Source organism: Polyodon spathula, chromosome 8 (genome assembly GCF_017654505.1).
Source record: "Polyodon spathula isolate WHYD16114869_AA chromosome 8, ASM1765450v1, whole genome shotgun sequence".
NCBI classification, from domain to species: Eukaryota; Metazoa; Chordata; class Actinopteri; order Acipenseriformes; family Polyodontidae; genus Polyodon; species Polyodon spathula.
The window spans coordinates 45,162,704-45,185,603 of NC_054541.1; the positions used below are offsets into that span (position 1 = coordinate 45,162,704).

General features: G+C 40.1%; 1 protein-coding gene across 1 annotated transcript in view; it reads left to right on the top strand.

Annotated features, from left to right (window-relative positions):
* Positions 1 to 22,900, top strand: part of LOC121320025 (protein O-mannosyl-transferase TMTC2-like) — a 118,677-nt gene that overhangs the window by 88,815 nt on the left and 6,962 nt on the right. Inside the window, exons 9-11 of the mRNA XM_041258137.1 lie at positions 5,359 to 5,440; positions 9,200 to 9,314; positions 18,153 to 18,216. Coding sequence (XP_041114071.1) covers positions 5,359 to 5,440; positions 9,200 to 9,314; positions 18,153 to 18,216 — 261 coding nt within the window. The remainder of the gene's footprint in view (positions 1 to 5,358; positions 5,441 to 9,199; positions 9,315 to 18,152; positions 18,217 to 22,900) is intronic.

The following is a 22,900-nucleotide window of genomic DNA, read 5'->3' on the forward strand; positions in this document are numbered from 1 at the left end:
GGGCGGATTTTAGGGTTAAACAGGTCGGATTGTAACGGGAAAATCTCGCCAATTGTTTTCTCCCGTTGCTTAGATTGTCCCCTGGTAGAAACTAAGACCATTTCCCGACCTAAAATAAGATCAAAAAACGGCCAGTCTCTTCCCAGGAGAACAGGGTATGGTAAACATTGCGCTACAGCCACTTTAACGTAAGCTGAGTAACCATCAACAGTAAGTCTAACTTTAGTGGTGGGATAAACCCGAGTTTCTCCATGGATACATGAGATAGCCACTTTACCCTGTGGCTGCCAGGTTACCCCCTCCAAAAGAGCTTGTCGAATCAATGTTTGTGCATACCCAGAGTCCGCAAATGCATTAGTACTCTTATCCCCGACCTGTACTCTTAATTGATAAGGGCCCTCCCGACATTCCCCAGTGTTCTTACCTGTTACTGCCGACCAGGATCTTCTTGCCAGGTCTACCTCCATCATCGGACAGTCCCTGGCTATATGTCCGGGCTCATTGTATCGGTAACAAACTGGGGTAGAAGGAACCAACTGAGTTTGCTTGTCCTGTGAGTCAGTGACCGACAGGTTAGGGGGGTTTTCTTTCGCCCAAGATGGGGCTAACCTCGACCTCCATGGTCTGAAGGTCTGGTTACCTCCTCTGGGCTTCACTGATGGGTTGGTCCTGGTTAGTTTAGGCGCAGGAGTGGGGTCAGAGGCGGCGCCTTCATTCACATCCTCATATGCCTCCGCCAGGATGATGGCCTTCTCGAGAGTGGTAGGTTGATTCCTTTTAACCCGCTCCCGATTTCCTGGCGGTAGTATGGATGTGAACTGCTCTATAGCGATCTTCTGCACCAGTTCTTGGGGTGTGTGTTCTTCCGGTTGCAGCCAGCGGGTGCACTGATCCAGGAGATACTGTCCCGCAACCCGGGGCCGCACCCCCTTGGACAGCTGGTATTCCCGGAAACGGCGCCGGTATGTTTCTTCCGTGATCCCGAGGCGTGAGAGAATGGCTTCTTTTACTTTTGTATAATCCGCGGCCTCCGAGGCCATTAATGCTCTGTACGCTGCTTGCGCTTCTCCTGTCAAACAGGGTGCGAATTTCATGGCCCAGTGTTCCTTGGGCAACCCTGCTGCTTCTGCCACTCTCTCAAAGGTGACCAAGAACGCCTCAGGATCATCTTCCGGAGTCATCTTCTGTAACTTTGGTTGTGAAGAAAACATCCGGGCAACCGCTGTTTCCGCCGCTGGTGTCAAGATTTTCTCTACCAGCTGACCAAAGAACAGGGCGAGCTGTTCCTGGCGCCGTGCTTCCCTCTCCTCTTGCTTCTCCTCCTGCTCCCTAAACATCGCCAAGACTGTAGCTGGATCCATCTCCCACAATGACATCACGTGTGAGGCGTGTGAGTAAAAATGGATTTTCCAGACAGCAATTTACATGTAAAAAAAATAAAAATTTTATTTAATATTACACGGAAAAGAAAAAAAAATAAAATAAAGAAGGATGTGAGGGAGGGAGTGCTGGAGTAATCAAAAATAAAGGAGCGGAAGCCTCTTAATCCTCTTCGTGATCTGCTCAAATCCAAAATGAAACAAAAAGGAATAAAAACAGAAAAGAGCAAAGTTAGTAAGGCCTCCGTCTGTAATTAAAAGTAAATAACACAGTCCAACCCCGCACGTACTTCCCTCCAGCCTTTTTTTCCCTGCCTCTATTCCTCAGGACCAACCCCGAACACAGTAGCACGTTCCCTTTAGTATGCAAACCCCACCCCAGTAGTCAGTGGATCACCAATCCCAGACTGACAGGTATCCTTAACTTCACTTGACTGCAGTGGCTGGAATTTACATACTCATACTTCCGCCCCTCACCAAGGTGCCGCCCCTCAAAAAGATGACTTTTGTCATGGTCACAAGACCTTGGTAAGGGAAGTCCCAAGTTGGTTTGATGCCTTCTACTGTTGGGAGGCTGAATTGCAGACCGAAACCCCTTTGACTCATCACAGACCTATTAAGTGAAGACATTTGAACACTTTCAATAAGACTGTAAATAGCAAGTTTAATTTGTCTGTGTCTTTTGTTGTTGCAGTGTTCTAAGTATTTACATGTACTTGAGTTATGTTTGCTTTCACAGTTACGGTAGAGAATACAAAGTTTAAAATGCTGTCTGTAAAATACATGGAGAAAGCAGATATGTAGCTGCAGTCCTTATAGTCCCTAAATGTGCCCTGTCCACTGAGGCATGTCTAGGTTTGATTGTTCAGCACTCAGTGCATTTATGATTTTAGTTTATTACATTCACATACTCCAGAGACACTCAAATAATAATAATAATAATAATAATAATAATAATAATAATAATAATAATAATAATAATAATAATAATATGTCCAATATTCTAAGCTGAGAATTATACCTGAGCATGGAATATTAGATGTTTGTTTTGATTTTAGAAAGAATTTTCAGGAAAGCTCTCTAAACTGATGGAGGTTGGGAATAATGATTCTTTATTCTAAGATGGGCATGAATATTCCATAGCACCTGGAAGATACTGTACCACATACATTACACTGTATTGGGTCAATTCAACATTTTTTTTTTTTTTGAAAACCCAGAGTTGGGTAATTGGGTTTTGGATATTGAAGTGGCAGCTGTAAAACCCCAGGTGTGTGTTCTTTTAAATTGAAAAGGATCAAGTGATTTGTGATATGGTACTGATTGGGCTGTATGAAAGTTATGACCACACAGGCCTTTTCTTAGCACCTCACTTGACCAATCAAGTCTACAAACAGCAGTGGTAAATTGCAAGCTGTGATCATTTCTATATCTTAAGCATCTGTACAGTCCTAGACCTGGGGATTGTGCACTGTACAGTTAAATAATGAATAGGGAGTTTGTGTCAGAGTAGCAGCTTACACAGTCAATTTTGACAATTCTATTTGAATTAATCAAGAGAAAGACAAATTGACTAATGCAAGAAATGTTGTGGTAGGTTTTTTTTTTCCTTTGAACTGAGCTGCTTTGATGATGGGCTGACTGTGATTGCTGAGTGAGTAAATTATTAATTGTATGCCTTTGTTTAGTTAGGATACTTCTTATTAATAGACAGATGTTGTTGCCTGAAATAAGAGAGAGACATCTCTCTCAAAGGTTTTGTTCCTCTCTGTTGATTAGTCAATGAAAAACATATCGCCAATGCTCTGCGATAATGCGGTGATGTTTTATATTTATTAAATCTGGATTCCAGTTTAAGCACAATGGGTGAATTAAAGGGAAAACATAAATTAGCTCCCTAGCAATTTCTATACCTATTCTTATATTGTTATTTATTTATTTTATATTATATTGGATGTCATTATTAGAATTTAAATTGATAGCATTTGAGAACTCAGTAGTGAAAACTAGCAGCTGGACTCCTTGGCCTCAAGTACTAGAAGTTTTTTAGGCTTCTCATACTAATTATTGCACCTCAGCGGGTTAATTTAAGCAAAACGGTTGAGAATTTTCCATTAGCATGTGAAGAATATGTCAAGGGTGTCTGGGTAGCGGTAGTGATTTTTTGTATTTTGCCAGCTGTTCCAAAAAAGACCACAATAATGAAAAAAAAGGTCAAATAAAAGGAGACATGTTCACAGCTGACTTCTGCTACATTTGATCAAAAATCACAAATGTAGTATAACCCTGATTCTTATGCTCTCCGGTGCTGGTAGTTCAGATCCCAGCAGGGGGAGGAGAGCCTTGTGATGAGAATGTGTCCAGTTTCCAGATCTGGGCTCTGGTTATTTAGGAGGGGGGAGATATCTCCCAATCAGGTGAGCACTGTAGTTACACCCTGAGGGTGGAAGATGAGTAGGGATTCTGATTTCTGTGTTGCCAGGTTAGCCAACGTACACTCAGGCATTGATTTGGGAGAAAACTTACAACAGTTCCAGCCTTTTCTCTTTCATCAGGTTCAAAGTAGAAACTTTGAAGGAGAAAGTAAGATGACACTAATAATGGAGAACTAAACCAAATTGATTCTTACAGAACTAAACCTAATTGATTCTTACAGAACTAAACCAAATTGATTCAAATTAATCTTGCAAACATGTTCCTTTGTTTGTAATAACTGCACAAACTTCTCACATGTTGTACTACAGTTCATATATTCACAAGGCAAATGCTTTCAGTCCTAATGTTAGTTTGTTATATTCTCAATATGTGAACCAACTGGTATAGGTATGCATAATATTTGAATTTATTGTACTGGTACAGGGAATCAGAGTAGGGCATTAACATTTAAACTCCTGAAAGAGGAAGGGGAAATATTATGTTGGTGAAATAGGACCATTAAGGATGCTGTAGTCTTTTACAGTTTCTCTCTTTTAAAAAAAAAATGAATTAATTATTACCATATCTAAACTATAGAAAAAGAAAAATACCCAAAACCGGTCCCTTCCAACTTACTGTGCATACTGAAATGAGTGCCTGTCTTTTGTTAACATTAATTGAATCAGTATAGACCTGCTACTCTTTCACCTTAAAAGCCTATAAATAGAGCTCAGTGCAGTTTAGATTCTGAGACCACATTTTATCTAAGCTTGTGGAAAATACATTTTAAATGGCCAGACTGCTCCAGTTTCAATACATTTTACGGTAGGAAAACACAATTTAGCCAGTTTACAACGAGACCTAGCTACCATATGGCAGCCCAAAACATAAAATCATATAAAAATAATGCAATGCAGACACAAACCATTAAAGACAAGGCCCTGGAGCAATGTTAAACATTTACTCTTACAGTGTAAAATAGTCATGTCCATCACTGGTAAACTACTAAAATTATTAACAATACAATGTTTACAGCCAAATTGTTGTAGTTAAACATTGGTAATAGGTAATAATGGCACTTTTTAAAAGTGAACAGGGCCTGAGTTCATTAGCAAGGCTTCAGAGTATGTGATTTTTTTGGTTAAAGCCTTGGTGGCATATATTTTAGAAGCTATTAAATGTAGGAAATGATCTAATAAGATATGAACAAAGAAGCTAGTAATGCATTTTTTGTCTGCTATTATACATGGCTGCAAAGACAAGGTGCTGTTGAGCAAATCACTTTTATTTTTTTTAACACTTTTTCTCAATTTCTTACCAATGCTTTTGTAAGTTTTGTCTAATGAATATAATGACCAAAACTAAAATTGCTAAACTTCTAGCTACACCATCAAAGTGTTTTTTTGTTTTTAATACCTTGATTTGTGCCATGGGAAAAGCTTGCGGAAAGGGAAATTGAACCTCTTAAATCATTATACTTTGACACATCTTTTTTTTAAAAAATAGGAATAGGAATGCTTTTAAAATCCATCCTAAATCAATCCTAATTTTTTTCACTTAAAAGGGACATAAGCTTGAAGCAGAACGATACTTTCTGAAGGCAATTCAGCTGGACCCCACAAAGGGAAATTGCTATATGCATTACGGTAAGTGTCAGACTGATACTTTTTTTGTTGTTGTTCTCAAGTTCAATAACTACGATATTGCTGGATGATTAAAGTCAAACACTTTTTTAGGACGTATGATATCACTTGTTTTGACCGACACATCTATGTGGAACTTATTTAAAGTTTATTCATCATTCTGGCAGAGTACATTTTTGCTAACCTGTGTCATTTAATTCAGACACTTGTGGAGAAAATAAGCAACATCCCAGAGTGCAGAGGTGGAGACAGTGCCACAGAGATGTAAGAAGGGTACAGACAAGACACACTGACTGTCTGCCCTAAACTCTGATACCCCTGACAGGACCGGAGCTAAACACACTGAAAACACTCCTGTGCAATAATAACTGTGTTTGAATATGCAGTATTGTTTATTGTAATAGCACTGTGAGGGGGATTACTTCAGCCCTCAGCCTTTTTCTTTCCCAACCCACAGGAGTGCTAAGTTCAATACAGTGTTCCCTTTGGATCAGAATTCTAACCAGCAAAGGTCCCACTATGATTCACTGTACAGTTTGTTTAAAAGTCAGCCTTTGAGATTAAATAGCCTGTAGGTGTGAAATCATTGAACCTCGGTTGACAGCCTGAATCTTCTTTAGATTCCAGTAGTATCTTAGTACCATAGGGCAGCAGTTTTGTGAGTTCATTTTTATGTTCTTTTTATTTAAGTTTGGGTTTACTTAACACAATTTCTTGTTTTTCTTTTTACCCACTTTAAGCACTTTACTTCAACGTTACTTTTAAATGTATGTGTAACACACACTGTGAGAAAGTGTCGGATTTTAAACAGGTCTGGCCCATTTGAAAATTGCTCAGGTGAAGAAGAGACCTATGAGGTCTTGAAAGCGTGTGATTTAATTATAGTTTAGTTTGTCCAGTAAAAGGTATCACCTCTCCTCCTCTTTGTCTAATTGAAGAGAAATCTTTTTTTTTTTTTTTTCTGGCAGACCCATTCGCTATTACAGCATTTTCTAAAAAAACTCCTCTCCAGCAGGAACCTTAGTTCCAATGTGTTTATTTATTTATTTGGTATCGCAAAGCAGGGGTTATCTACCTGATGGAAAAGCAGCCTGTCTTGAATGAGGTGGCTGCTCACCTTTATATAATGCCTTATTCATCGGAAATAAAATAGGGCCTATTTCCACCAGCTCTTCAATCCAATGGTCACACTCCCACCCCCCCCACCCCCATTTATTCAGTCCTTCAGTTTAGAGGCTGCTGCGTTTTCAGGTTTGGATGTTGACAGGTGAAGCGTTGTCTTTGAATAGATATAGGAATTTAGCATCCCACCATAGAATTGTTTTTAAAAATGGGGTTTATTGTGCTTGTCATACAGTACCTTTCTTGCGTGTTTGCTGGCCAGGCTCCAGGTCAGCCCGGCAATGCTGACTACCCTCCTCTAGTAACCCGGTATGTCCGAGGAACTGTAGTGACCCTTCAGAAAAGCTCAGAACGCTCACAGCAAAAGCATAAAGCCCACCCCGAGATTAGAAGTCGAAGACAACCTTTTTCCAGGAATTGTTCTCATTAACACTTTGCCAGATGTAATCAATTTGCAGCATGTCTGAATCCTGTAATGGTGTAATAATCATCTACAGACTACAAGCGATAAAAAATAAAAATAAAAAAAAGATTATTACGAGCTTGGGAGCCACGTGTAAAAGAACAGAGGATGGAAATGATATGCTTTATAGCACTATATATAAGTATGTATAACATAATCCAATTATGGGAGCCTTGAAGACACAGGTGGGGTGCTTGGAATGCCACTAAAATGGTGAACTTTACTAAGGATCATTAGACATATTACAGGCGCCTGCAGCCCATAGGGTCTTAAGTCTGTTTTTTTTTCTTTTCCTCATCAAAGAAATAATGTGCACACTTTATTTTTATTTTTTTAATTTATTGTTTGACCTGGAATGGTTCATTGACATACCATTGTGAATTGTAATTTTTTGAACAGATTGAATCCTCAGTCCCAGTGTAATTTGGCTAGCCCATGACATAAGTCATGTCTGAAAGTTGTATTGAATATATATTGAATACTCAGCACTGGCCTCTCAGTCTAAGTTCCAGGTCTACTGGGGTCATTAGCAACATGGTTTGTGTCTTTTCTGGTTTTGTCTGGGTCAGCGGAAAACGTCCTCTAAGCCAGTCTTGTAAATTGAAAGAGTAGCAGGTCTATATTGATTCAATTCATGATTCAATGTATGCAGACTATTTTTCACTTTTCCATGGATTCCAAGGTCAGCTCCAAGCAGACACAGTAGCAAGTACTTATAATTAACATAATCAACTTTGTGATAGACTGGTTGTTACCTGTGTGTGTGTGTGTGTGTGTGTATATATATATATATATATATATATATATATATATATATATATATATATATATATATATATATATATATATATCAGAAATTAACAAGTTTTGCTTAATTTTGTCCACCATAACCCTTGGACAGGTCAAAACTGATCTGTATGAAATTATATCAAGTTTTACACAGTCCTTTATTGCTTCATAGTTATTAATTCATTATGTTATATTCAGTATATACCTTTAAACTAAAGTGTTTTTTTTAAACACAATGACTCTACCATTATTGTATGCAATGCTTTGTGAAGTCATTTTAATCACACATTTGCGAATGTCTTTGTGAAATAATGATGCAATTTTAAGACATTTGTAAATAAAAGAAGTTCTTCACAAACGACAGCTGTGATTGCATTTGATCTATTTAAGCTAATATATCCAGGTTGTTATGGTGGAGTTTATATGGTAGATGAAGGTTGTTGACTGTAAGGATTGCATTAGCCTTGTAATCTTTGAACAAGCAGAATGAAACAGAAAAGGCATTTGTGATTTCAAACTCTGTACATGCTGAAAAATTATAGAAATCTCCAATTGTTACACCAAGAATGTAGAATGTTCTCTGAAAATGTTGGATATTTGAATACTAGTATTTAAGAATAATACCACGTCAGAACATTTTGATATGATGCAAATCTTTATAACCAAAGTGTACTTACTAACCCTAACCCAAACAGTGTATGAAGCTAGTAAAGACACCTACAGTACTCCCCAAATTAGTCTCCTGTCCATACCTCTTAGTTCAGTATATTTCAGCCTTCAAATGTACACAGCAAAGGCATATGTCTACAGAAATAAGAAAAGTATTCAGTTGTATTCATATTTTATGATTGGGAGTTTTGTAGTTATGGATAAAGTACATGTACATTCCAAGTCTGTGTGCCTCTTGTTGTTTATGATAGATTACTTGCCTTCACCTTGTGGTTTTAGGTCATTGCTTCAGAAAGTGGAAAAATGTACAGAAACAGCAAGGAGCCAATGTCTGTTAGCATGAATAAAGTGCTCTGCAGTTGGCTGTTTGAACTCTTAAACCCTGTCTCAGATTAGTGCAGAGGTTGCAATAGGAGGCACAATTAGGGTGGTCAGGTAAGAGATGTGAGTTAGAAACAAACAAACAAAACAAAGATATCACAAGATGCATCTGGGGGAAACTGCATTTGCCTTAATCCCTTACTTAAATAAAGCATCAGTCTGACAGCCAAAATAAAAGCAAGCTTTGTTTCTTATATTTCAAAAAATTGTCTTGCGGTTCCCAGACTAAAGCAGGTCTCTGTCACACGATCCTAAAGGAAACATTTCCCCTGGTATCTATCTCTGAACACTACCTCCCGAGCCCTGAAACATCTCTCTTTCTCCCTGTGACCCCACAGGTCAGTTTTTGTTGGAAGAATCCCGCTTACTCGAAGCAGCTGAGATGGCAGTGAAGGCCGCAGAGCTTGACAGGACAGAGTTTGACGTGGTCTTTAATGCAGCCCATATGCTCAGGTTGGTTTACAGTATTACTACTGCATTCCTGTCTGGAATAAACAGATCTGAATGCAGCTGGCTATTACAGGCAATCACAATTTTATTATCGTCTCAAGAAAATGTAGATGTAATTACAAATGAATTAAGCAAATGATGTTAAATTATCAGCATTGTGACAAATCCTTGTATGTCAAATTAATATATTTTTCAGGAACGGCAAAAAACTGCTTAAGAAAAAACCCTTATCTCAATCTAAACTTGCAGAGAGCATTTGGAATCCAGCTAGGTAGTTAAAATCCAGTGTTGACATACAAGGTTTATTCATGATGGTGTACTATCCAATTGAAATACAAGGTTAAATCACATGGTGTTTGAATCAACTTTATTAGTTGTTGAGTTATGAGACATTAACAGGACAGATTAGATGAGAGCATTATATTCATATAAAAAAAAAGTGATTTTTTTCTTTTCTATTGTGAAAACTTTCATTTTCTCTGTTCAAGCCTCAATCCGTTAAATTGACCAGCTTTATTATTATATCAAGGTTAGTGAAGCTACAGATAATGTATGCAGCTCTTTCCAGCTTCCCAACCCACCTTGATCTTGTTATGTCTACCCCATTAAGTCTGATGCACGCAATAGCTGTGGTTAACGGATTGATTTATTGCCTGATAACCCTTCTGGGCAATAGTTTCCTGGGCAGTTATTTTCACCTTCTTAAAACCATTGGTAAGTTATGTGATGAACCCTTCAAAAGTGATAATAGAACATTTCCTAACATAAAATGCAATGATATGCACATGAGATATACAGATGGGAAAAAATGGCTTGGATTAACATGCATTTTAGAAACTTCAAATTCTCTCTCCATTGTCATGAAAATATGATGTAGCACGCACATACTGGACCGTGCACATTTCTCATGCTATAGGAAATGGGCGGCCAAAACATGGTATGGGTAGAGTAAAAAATGTGGGTAAATTCCAACTCCATGCAAAAAAGCCATGCAAATTGACTAAAAAAAATGTTTTTAGGTGTAAACCAAACCAATGTTGCAAATGTGTACTCAGCACAAACATTACATTAATTTACAAATACATACCTTACATTAACCAAGAGAAAGGCCTGGGCTCCTAACAGAGGTCTTGGTTTATTGCTGTACATTCCTAAGTCTGGAAGCCCCTTTTTCATTTTCTTCTCTTCACTATCCAATTTATTTCTTTCCCATCACCATTAAAGGCCACCTTATGGCTTTGTTGCAGTTTTGATTTAGGATGACAAGATGCCAAGCCTACCATTTCTCTTCTTTTAGGGCAAGCTGCCACACCCTTTTATTTTTTATTTTATTTAACCTTTATTTAGCCAGTTAAGTCAACTGAGAACCAATTCTCATTTAGAGTGGCGACCTGGCCAAGAGGCAATGTCAATACAGCCTGAACCTTCAAGCTGACCAGAAATTTCACATGGGATACAGGAACCGCAAGGCCCTCTCCCAAAGTATAACAATGGAGTTGAACTCCCCAAACTCGATTTTTCTTATTGCCTGACTTCCATCCATGGCAGAATCCCAAAAAGCAGAGCTCAAGCATATCCCATACCTCTTTGCGAATGCCACTTCGTCGACTTTCCGGGATCCGGTACGGTCTCTCTCGCACTGTGACACCTGGTGGAGAGATAATGTCATATTCAACTAAGTTTGTTCTGCCGGGCTCGTCAGAAAAAACATAGCTGAACTCCTCAATGGTTACGCAGCTCTCTTTGCTGATCCAGAACCAATTGTTCCCCCATTGAAATCACTCTTGTGCTCGGGGTCTCTGGACAGGGGCCTAAATCATCCTCCATATTGCCTGGGGCTATAAATAAGACATCACTTGCCTGCCAGGGCTTTACCAAATTAACATGGTAAATTTCACGTTCATTCCGGCGATCGGACTGTCTAATTTCATAATTTACTTTCCCTATAGCCCGAATCATATGGCCCCTGGCATTTAGCACACAGTTTTGATTCTGATGAGGGAAGTAGCAGCATTACCTTGTCCCCTGGTCGAAAGGTTCGAATCCGTGCATTTTTGTTGCAATGCTGCTGTTGTCGTTGCTGAGCCAATCTGAGGTTGTCTTGGGTCAAGCGACCGACCAAATCCAAGCGATCTCGTTGTAGGAGCACATACTTCACTACATTTTTGGACAAGCCTTTGTGCTTATCCCACCCCTCTCTCAGCAGGTCAAGAATGCCGCGAGGCTGCCGGCCGTACAGGAGCTCAAAGGGGGAGAACCCCGTTGAACTCTGCGGCACTTCTCTCACCGCAAAAACGACGTAGGGAAGAAGCAATACCCAATGTTTTTGCTCTTGTGTTATGAATCACCTCAGCATCGACTTTAGGGTCTGATTAAAGCGTTTCACCAGAACGTCCGATTGTGGATTGTTTTTTTCAATATTTTGTACACCTGCTGTAACGTATTGGACAAAAAATTGGTTCCGTGATCGGTCAAAATCTCCTTGGGGATCCCTACTCTCATCATAATCTGCAATAACTCAGTGGCTATTGCAGCGGCAATAGTAGACCTCAATGGAACTGCCTCCGGGTAATGCGTTGCATAGTCCACCACTACTAATATATGCGTATACCCGGAGTCAGAAGGTAGCAAAGGGCCCATTATGTCCATTGCAATGCGTTCAAAGGGAGTGGAAATAATGGGCAGTGGGGCCAAAGGGGCGGGGAGCACTCGACCCGGCGCTACTCGCTGGCAGTCTGGGCATGTAGCTACATATCTCGACACATCAGTATGAAGACCGAGCCAATAGAATCGAGCCAATATCCGTTCCCTCGTCTTCTCGTCTCCGAGGACCGCCGCAAAAGGGATATAATGCGCCAGCCTCATGACCTCGGTCCGACAAGACGGGGGAACCATCAATTGTGTTACAGGCTGTCCTGTGCCCGTGGCTAGGTTTACCCTATACAGTAATTGCCCCTTAATACTGAAATGTGGATATACTAGCGCCCCAGCGCCATCAACATCCTTACCTTCAATGGACCGGACCTGCCCCCAAGCATGCACTAGTGACGGGTCGTTATGTTGGCCCCACACTATGTCCGCGCTTGAGTACCACGGGTCCGGTTCATTGAGAGGGGCTGGAATAGCCTCTGCCCTAGTAGGCCCAGTAATCTTGCTCTCTCGGTCACACTGCGTTCCCACTCCCTTTGACTGGCGTTTGTTACCATTACAGTACGCTCCCACCAGACCCCAGCCTTGTCTCAAAGAAGATCCCTCCCATTTCGCGGTCTGTCTCACCTTATTTGTTTTTCTAGGACGGAAAAGAGGGGAAAACATTTCAGTATGAAAAGGGAACACATCACCAATTCGTTCCCCTTTTTTTCTGCCACTTTTATGTGTGTGGCTGAGACTGCCATTATTTGCATAAATTGTTTAAAGTTTGGCCAGTCTTGGCCCAGAATAACTGGGTGCGGCAACCTTTCCTTCACCCTGACTACGAGGTGACATTTTATCGGTCCTACCGATAAATATACTTTTAGTGTGGGGTATGTTGCCTTATCTCAAGGTCAAGGTCAGGTGGCCGTCACGACACACCGCCCAAGAGAGCTGTCCTAATCAAGGTTTGCTGGGAGCCAAGCTGGGAGCCAACCTCAATCTCCATGAGGGGGAGGCAAGGGGTCCCAACAGGGTCGGCGGTCTGGGAGGACTTGGCCCCAGGAACGAGGGTGATGGTGGTGTTGGAGGAGAGGGAGGGAGAGGTTGGTGACTGCGAAGGTCAGGGACTGACAGGATCCCTACCCAGACCAACGGCAGGGAGTCCTCGAAGTCTTCGGCCAATTTTATCGCCTCCTCCAGGGTGTCGGGGCTGTGGTGCCATATCCATGCCTGGGTTTCGGCGCCGACCACATGGCAGAATTATTCCACCACAATGGCTTCCCCCATTTGTTGAGCGGTCTTCTCAGGGGTCAGCCAATGGACCATGTGGTCGCACAACCGCTCTGCAACCACCCTGAGGCGTGTCTCCGGGGCTCTCCGGAATTTGCGGAAACACCTCCGTTGGGTCTCTGCGGTGATGTTAAGGTGGCAGAGAATAGCCTGCTTAACCAGGTCATAATCGGTGGTGTACCGGACGCTCAGGGCTTGGTAGGCTGCCTGAGCCTCCCCGATCAGGTAAGGTCCCACCTGGTTTGCACAGAACTCCCGCGGCCATCCCGCCGTGGTCGCTAGCCACTCGAACGCCGCCAAATATGCCTCTGGGACATCCTCCACCGTCATTTCCATGGCCCGTGCCTTTGGGGGCGATATCAATGAATTTACCGTGGGGGTCGCTCCTACAGCCAACCCTACCCATTCAATGAGCGCCGTGTAGCGCTTCTCCCTCCGTCTCTCTTCTGCATCCCATCTGATCTCCAGTGCCTGCAGCAGCTCTACCAGTGTATCACGGTCCATCCCACTTCCAACACAACGTGTGGCAAAGTGGTTGGTAAGGGGAACAGGTGTAGCGGTGATGCGATGCAGGTGTGATGACAGACAATGGTATTTCAGTGAACAAGGTGCTTTAATTGGTAATCCAGGTCTGGTGACCGTTAAATAATAAATCCCTGGCTATACACAACAATGTGTAAAGTGCCCGGATAACAAAAACTGGGCACAGTCCCGAACAAAAATACAAGACACGGTCACCAGTCCTGGGTGCATGCAGACGTGCAGGTGCTCGGTGCAGACACAGGTTTGTGTGGAGTGTAGTTGTGCTCCGGATCGTGCTGACCCTGGCAACAGCTCCGGAGGTGTGCTTAACTGTCTAATAGTGAACACAAAAACAGACAGTTACACGGACAGACACAACAATACAAAACATGAACACAATTCACTCTGAGAGCTCTTCTCTCAGTCCTTCTCTCTCCAAGCATTAACCTAAACGAAGGAAAAGATCAGCGTTACCGTGGCCCCTATATGTAATCCCGCATGATATCTAGGTAAATGGTTGCAGCTGCCTTATTACTTGCAGCTGCCCCTCATTTACCTTTCAAATCAATACGGTCTTACAACAGAGTCTCACTTCTTTCCAGACTGACCCACTTCCCGGTCCCAGAAACGAACTGTCAGGCCAGCCCTTCCTGATACTTCTCCTCCTGTTCTTTAGTGCCCTCACAGGTCGGGAGGAAGATTTATCACCAGAACTCGTATTTCTGTCACATGCACCCAAAAACATTTCGCCTGTGTTGTATTTTATTTTTTTTTTTAACACGTTCTAGAGCCAGCTTCTGTACTGTAACGGTTAAAATACCTTTCTCACACGCAGTTACTGCATGGTGAGATCACATGAAAACTGTTTAAATTGGCAAATAGACAATATAAAGATAAAAAAAAGCTTGTTTTGAGACTGTTTGAGCAGTTTCAGCTGTATCCTATAGATCTCTTCTGGTCTTCATCCTTTACAAGCTTTTATTATGGTAAAAGACCCATTCTTCCACTGCCGTCCACTTCAGCATGTCACTCCAATGTTCACCCGCGTGTCCTCCGTTTTGCCTAATATTGGTTCATTAGTCTTTGAAAAGCACATTCTGGAGTAAAATTGGCTGTAGTTTTAAAAGCAGAACCAAGAACTCATTGTTATCAATGCAGATTGTAACTGAAAATGTTGAATGCTTTTATGGCTCCCTTGGCAAGGATTTGAAACTAAGAAGGTGTTTCAGTTTTCATTTTAACAGTGTATAATTTCCAAAGGTTGTGACTGGTCCATTAGCATGGAAAAGCAATGTCTATCATTCACTTGTGATCAGTGAAGTCTGCACATGGAAGCGTTTGTAATTTATTCTCCTTTACCCCTGACAGGAAACCAGAAAGTTCTTTTACACTTATACAATTCAGCTAGTTACCGCTTAATGTGCTACAGTTATCTGATAGTAAAGACAGCTAATCCCAGGATCCACAGGAGGAATGCTGCATTTGAATATGATCTGCCCTGACAGCTCCCCGAAAACATCTACACTATATCAATGTATGGCATCCTTTATTGTCTATTGTACTGTATAATCAAAAACATACAGCAAGAGGAAACTTACCTCATTGGGTAAAAATCTCCAGTCACTTCTGATTACAGGCAGTATTCCAGCATATCCACAACACTCCTATTATCTTGTTCCTCCTTCTGTGTAGTGCAACATCATATTTGTTAAGGAAGAGGTGAAATTTGGAATACCAACTAAAAAACACCCAAAATGTACGACAGTGACGTGCGTTGATATTCTGGCAATAATGGATGCATAAGTTACATGATTACAATAGCAACAGTATAACGATCAGGTAGTGCACAGCCATAATGACTTCAGCTGGAAATGTTAAGTCTGACATTAACCTTTTTTGCAATGATTGTGCTTTCATTTACTCTCCAGTGTTTTAGAAATTCTTCAGTTATTTTATTTTACAATGTAAAGACAATTTCCAGGTAGCCTCATCCTCAGTATGTTCATTATTTGATGTTGGAGACTGGATTAAAGCCTTTACAAAAGAAAAAAAAGTGTCATGAATTTTCTATGAATAAAGACATAGACATTTCCCTGTGAGAAGCAGTAAAAAGAAACACTGTATTTTTGAAAGATCATAGTGTGTGTATCTATATATCTATATATATCTATCGATCTAAAAGGGAACAAAATAATATCCAAGTGTTTGGATATCCCAGTGAGCACAGTTGGATCAATAATCAGGAAGTGGAAGCTGCATCACACCACCCAGGCACTGCCAAGAAAGAGGCCGTCCCTGAAAACTCAGCGCTCAAACAAGAAGGAGACTTGTGAGAGAAGCCACAGAGAGGCCAACAATCACTTTGAAAAAGCTACAGAGTTCAGTGGCTGGGAGTGGAGTAATGGTGCACCAGTCAACCATATCAAGAGCTCTGAATAACACTGGCCTGTATGGGAGGGTGGCAAGAAAGAAGCCCTTACTCAAAAAGTACCATCTGAAAGCACGTCTGGAATTTGCCAAAAAGCATGAGAGTGACCCAGCTGCGATGTGGGAAAAGGTTTTGTGGTCAGATGAGACCAAGATAGAGCTTTTTGGCCAAAACTCAAAGCGCTATGTGTGGCGCAAACCTAACACAGCCCATGCCTCAACACACACCATCCCTAGAGTGAAGTATGGTGGTGGCAGTATCATGATGTGGGGATGCTTCTCATCAGCAGGGACTGGGCATCTTGTTACAATTGAAGGAAGAATCGATGAAGCAAAATACAGGAAAATACTGCAAGAGAATCTGCTTCAGTCCGCTAAAAAACTGAAGCTTAGGAGGAAATTCACCTTTCAGCAGGACAATGATCCCAAGCACAAGGCCAAAGCAACACTGGAGTGGCTCAAGAACAAAAAGGTGAATGTCCTACAGTGGCCCTGTCAAAGTCTTGATCTCAATCCCATTGAGAATCTGTGGCACTATTTGAAAATTGCGGTCCACAAGTGTTGTCCAACCAACCTGAACAACCTGGAGCAAATCTGCCAAGAAGAATGGGCCAAAATCACTCCAATACTGTGTGCAAAGCTGGTACATTCTTACCCCAAAAGACTTAAAGCTGTTATTGCAGTGAAGGGTGGTTCTGCCAAATATTAATGTGTGGGGGTTGAATACTTATGCAAGCAAGATATTTCAGTTTTTTATTTTTCTTAAAAATATTTCCCAACATAAAACCAATGTCACCTTACAATAAATGATTTTGAGTTTCAGTGTTTTAAAATAACATATCGAACAGAATTCAGTAATATGAGAGAATTGGTCAGGGGTCTGAATACTTTTGCAAGGCACTGTATATATATATATATATATATATATATATATATATATATATATATATTATATTATATTATATTATATATATATTATATATTATATATAAGGAATTACGAAAATATATGGTTCCTTAATGGCTTTTTTGAAACTAAGTCTTCCTTAGTTTATAAATTGACTGTTTTAATACAATAGATCAGTACAATGATTGACATGACAGATCCACTCCAATGTTGTATTTGCCCTTTGGAAACTGTACTCTAGGTAAAGTGCCATGCTATCCCCTGCAACAGCTGTTGGTTATTTGCAGTGTGTTACCTGCAAGCTAAGCTGTGATTTATATTTCAAAAGAAGTGCCAATAGAGTTTTTTTTTTTTTTAAGTTGAACCATCTTCAAAAATGTAAAAACTATTTTGGGGAATTAACCCTTTAAACCCAGAGGGAGAGATGTGTACATGTTTTGATGCAATGTGGGAAAGCACTTTCTCACCAAGTTGGGGTTCTAGTTCAAGGAAAAGACTATACTTGTTGCTGAAAACTTGTTATTATCTGAGTGTGTTCACCGCCGGGATCCTGTGTAAGAGCCAGGGGAGGCGTCTCATGTTGCTGCCCCACACAACTAAATGAATAAAACAGAACTCTACACAACAGGAAAGGGATATTCGTTCTAAAAAATGCTTCAAATTACAGCAGTTTATTTTTTAGCAAGCCTTCAAGCAGAGAGGATAATAAATGGAGATTTTATCTATTACTTATCACACCTTTCAAAAAAATATGAGCACAAAAGTTAGCCAGCTTTTTATAAACTCTCTTTCAAACTTCAATAGACTACCCCAATTGGAAAAGTGACATGTAATATTATTCATAAAGATATTACCTCTTTAGGGGATATTAAGTAGTGACTTCAGGTCAACAGTCATATCCCAGGAAATGTGAAAATAACCAGGCAGAGCTAGGTGCCCGTTAATCAAACAGGATCTTGACAGCTTACCTCATGCCCTCAAAATTAATGTGCTGCCTTTTTTTAACTGTGTTTCCAAAGGTGCCATGGAAATTAATTTCTGTTGTGTTTTTTCCTTTTCCAGACAAGCCAGTCTTAATGAACCAGCTGAGAAATATTATCGACTTGCAGCAGGCCTACGACCCGATGTAAGTACCAGGCTAATATCACCTATTAAAAACTGATGGATTCCCAGCCATTACAGAGTGGGTGGTACAATCATTACCCATTGTAACTGCATTGCCAACAATGTAGATCGACGGGCTCCATTGTAAGCGGTCACCTGACTACTAGATAAGATATAGATTGGATCAAAAATGACTGACCCTTAAAAGATTCCAGTTTTGTTTGCAGGTCATCAATCAAAAGACTTTTATGTGGGTGCTATCAATTTTAATGAGAACAATATTTGAAAAAGTTCAGATAATGGCAAATAGTTTTGAGAAGGGTTCTGTTTTTTTTCCTTTGAGATTTTAAAGAAATCAAACTGTCAACACATCTCTAATCCATCACAAAGCCTGAGACGTTATCTTCCATGTACTTTACCATTTAAAATAGGTTTAATAGATTCTGTTTGTCACCTTGCAGTCTAGCTAAATGAGTCTTGCATCTCAACACAGACTGTGACTGTCAGGGCTGATAACCACTTGATAATAAAACCATGCCTGTGCAATATATTAAATAATGCACTATTGCATCTATCTGAGGGTTTCATGTTATCAAAGTTCAGAATTCAACCTTTTCCCATAAAAAAAAAAACAAAAAAAAACTATCTGTTCAATGAATTAATGAAACTCAGACAGGAAGGTCTCCTTATGTTAAATAAATAATGTTTATTTTTATATAATGCCTTTCATAGCGGACCACCATCACAAAGTGCTTTACAAGATATGAGACTAGGATGTGTGAACTATGCATCAGCTGCAGAGTCACTTATAAGAACATCTAATCCGAAAGAAGGGGCACAAGTGACTTGCTCGGGGTCACGCAATGAATCCACGGCTGAACTGGGATTTGAACCAGATACCTCCTGGTTAAAAGTCTGTTTCCTTTAATCACTGGACCACACAGCCTTCTTAGCAAATATACAAGTAATAAGTATATGCTGTATAAAGTATAGCATAGATAGGAAAACCTGGACTTTAAAACATGTTGCACTGTGATTTTGTTCTTGCAATTTTGTGATTTTGACAAAGCTACTTTAATTTATTGCAGTCAAAATGAATCTACACTGTTGATCTCTGTATTCACATTTATTAAACAATCTATTCCAACCAAAATACTAGAGCCATATAATGTTTAATGTTACTGCTGACTAGTCAATAGTTGTGTGCTCAAGTGGTTCACTGCCACAGCACATCAAGTGCGCAAGCTAAGGAGGCCCAGGTGTCAGCATGCCATTTTCTTTCTGGTAAACCAACACAATAAAACATGGTACCACTTAAAGAAATGGTTGCCAACCAAGAGAGGCAGCATCAAAAATCAAAGTGTGTGGTAAGGGTTGGGCTGCTGTGTGTATTGCCATGACTGGAGCTGTGGCCTTGGAATTTAAAACCTCCTCAGTCTTTTATTTGCCATGGTGATTGACAGGGTTGACAAGGGGTTAAACTGTGAAAATATATTAAGAACATAAGAACATAAGAAAGTTTACAAACGAGAGGAGGCCATTCGGCCCATCTTGCTCGTTTGGTTGTTAGTAGCTTATTGATCCCAAAATTTCATCAAGCAGCTTCTTGAAGGATCCCAGGGTGTCAGCTTCAACAACATTACTGGGGAGTTGATTCCAGACCCTCACAATTCTCTGTGTAAAAAAGTGTCTCCTATTTTCTGTTCTGAATGCCCCTTTTTCTAAACTCCATTTGTGACCCCTGGTCCTTGTTTCTTTTTTCAGGCTGAAAAAGTCCCTTGGGTCGACACTGTCAATACCTTTTAGAATTTTGAATGCTTGAATTAGGTCGCCACGTAGTCTTCTTTGTTCAAGACTGAACAGATTCAATTCTTTTAGCCTGTCTGCATATGACATGCCTTTTAAGCCCGGAATAATTCTGGTCGCTCTTCTTTGCACTCTTTCTAGAGCAGCAATATCTTTTTTATAGCGAGGTGACCAGAACTGCACACAATATTCAAGATGAGGTCTTACAAGTGCATTGTACAGTTTTAACATTACTTCCCTTGATTTAAATTCAACACTTTTCACAATGTATCCGAGTATCTTGTTAGCCTTTTTTATAGCTTCCCCACATTGCCTAGATGAAGACATTTCTGAGTCAACAAAAACTCCTAGGTCTTTTTCATAGATTCCTTCTCCAATTTCAATATCTCCCATATGATATTTATAATGTACATTTTTATTTCCTGCGTGCAGTACCTTACACTTTTCTCTATTAAATGTCATTTGCCATGTGTCTGCCCAGTTCTGAATCTTGTCTAGATCATTTTGAATGACCTTTGCTGCTGCAACAGTGTTTGCCACTCCTCCTACTTTTGTGTCGTCTGCAAATTTAACAAGTTTGCTTACTATACCAGAATCTAAATCATTAATGTAGATTAGGAATAGCAGAGGACCTAATACTGATCCCTGTGGTACACCGCTGGTTACCACACTCCATTCTGAGGTTTTTCCTCTAATCAGTACTTTCTGTTTTCTACATGTTAACCACTCCCTAATCCATGTACATGCGTTTCCTTGAATCCCAACTGCGTTCAGTTTGAGAATTAATCTTTTGTGCGGGACTTTGTCAAAAGCTTTCTGGAAATCTAAATAAACCATGTCATATGCTTTGCAATTATCCATTATCGATGTTGCATCCTCAAAAAAATCAAGCAAGTTAGTTAGGCACGATCTCCCTTTCCTAAAACCATGTTGACTGTCTCCCAGTACCCTGTTACCATATAGGTAATTTTCCATTTTGGATCTTATTATAGTTTCCATAAGTTTGCATATAATAGAAGTCAGGCTTACTGGTCTGTAGTTACCTGGTTCAGTTTTGTTTCCCTTTTTGTGGATCGGTATTACGTTTGCAATTTTCCAGTCTGTCGGTACCACCCCTGTGTCAAGAGACTGCTGCATGATCTTGGTTAGCGGTTTGTAAATTACTTCTTTCATTTCTTTGAGTACTACTGGGAGGATCTCATCCGGCCCAGGGGATTTGTTTATTTTAAGAGCTCCTAGTCCCTTTAACACTTCTGCCTCAGTTATGCTAAAGTTATTTAAAACTGGATAGGAACTGGATGACATGTGGGGCATGTTGTCAGTATCTTCCTTTGTAAAAACTTGTGAAAAGTAATCATTTAACATATTTGCTATTTTTTTTTCTTCCTCTACGATTTTGCCATTTGTATCTCTTAAACATTTAATCTCCTCTTTGAATGTTCTCTTGCTGTTGTAATATTGGAAAAACATTTTGGAATTGGTTTTAGCTCCCTTAGCAATGTTCATTTCTATTTCTCTCTTGGCCTTTCTAACTTCCTTTTTGACTTGCATTTGCAGTTCTGTGTACTCTTTCTGCGTACTTTCTTTTTGGTCCTTTTTTAATGCTCTGTAAAGTGCCTTTTTTCGCTGAATATTTTTTTTAATTGATCTATTAAACCATTTTGGCAATTTAGTTTTACATTTAGATTTGTCTACTTTAGGGATATAATTGTTTTGAAGAACAACCATCCTTCTTCTGTGGGTGTTTTCTCTATTTTACTCCAATCTACTTCTGTTAGTCTCTGTTTCATGCCTTCATAGTTTGCTTTTCTAAAATTGTAAACCTTAGCTTTAGTCTTTACTTTTGAGGATTTAAAAAACACTTCAAATGAGACCATGTTGTGGTCTGAGTTTGCCAATGGTTCTCTGACCTCTGTTTTAGTTATTCTATCTTCGTTATTTGAAAAGACTAAATCAAGGCATGCCTCCCCTCTAGTGGGTGCCTTCACAAATTGTGTTAGGAAGCAGTCATTTGTCATTTCCACCATTTCTATTTCATCCTTCGCGCTACCCACCGGGTTTTCCCATTTTATTTGGGGGAAGTTGAAATCCCCCATTAGTATGGCTTCTCCTTTGCTACACACATTTCTAATGTCATTGTATAACAGATTATTGTGCTCACCGTCTGAATCTGGCGGTCTATAGCATGCTCCTATTATTATGCCCTTTGAATTTTTGTCCGTTATTCTGACCCATATTGATTCGGTTTTATTTTCTTTGTCCAGGTTTAACACCTGGGCTTCAAGACTGTTTCTTATGTATAGCGCTACCCCTCCTCCTCTTCTGTCCTGCCTGTCTTTCCTATACAGTGTATACCCACAAATATTATATTCGTCCCCATCACTCTCAGACAACCACGTTTCTGTAACACCTATCACATCATAGTTACCTGTTAGTGCAGTAGCTTCAAGTTCTAGAATTTTGTTTCTGATACTTCTAGCATTTAGATAAATACATTTAATGGTTGTCTTACCTGAGTTGTTGTTCTTGTTTTGATGCGGTCTCCCTTCTGTTTTTTTGTTGATTTCTCCCCCCTTCCTTTCTAGTTTAAATGCTTCCGAACCTGCTCGAGGATCTTTTCTCCAAGTAGACTAGTTCCCTTGTTATTTAAATGCAGTCCATCCCGTCTATACAGATAGTCCTCGTTGTAGAAAGTGGTCCAATGATCAAGATAGGTGAAGCCTTCCCGTGTGCACCACGTCTTCAACCATTCGTTTTGATTAATTATTTCCAGCTGTCCATATGGTCCTTTACAAGGTGCGGGTAGTATACCAGAAAATACCACAGTTTTGGTTTATATTGCTAACATTCACAAGGAGTGCCAAAATGCCAAAATGATTGCTTTATTCAACACCTTTTAA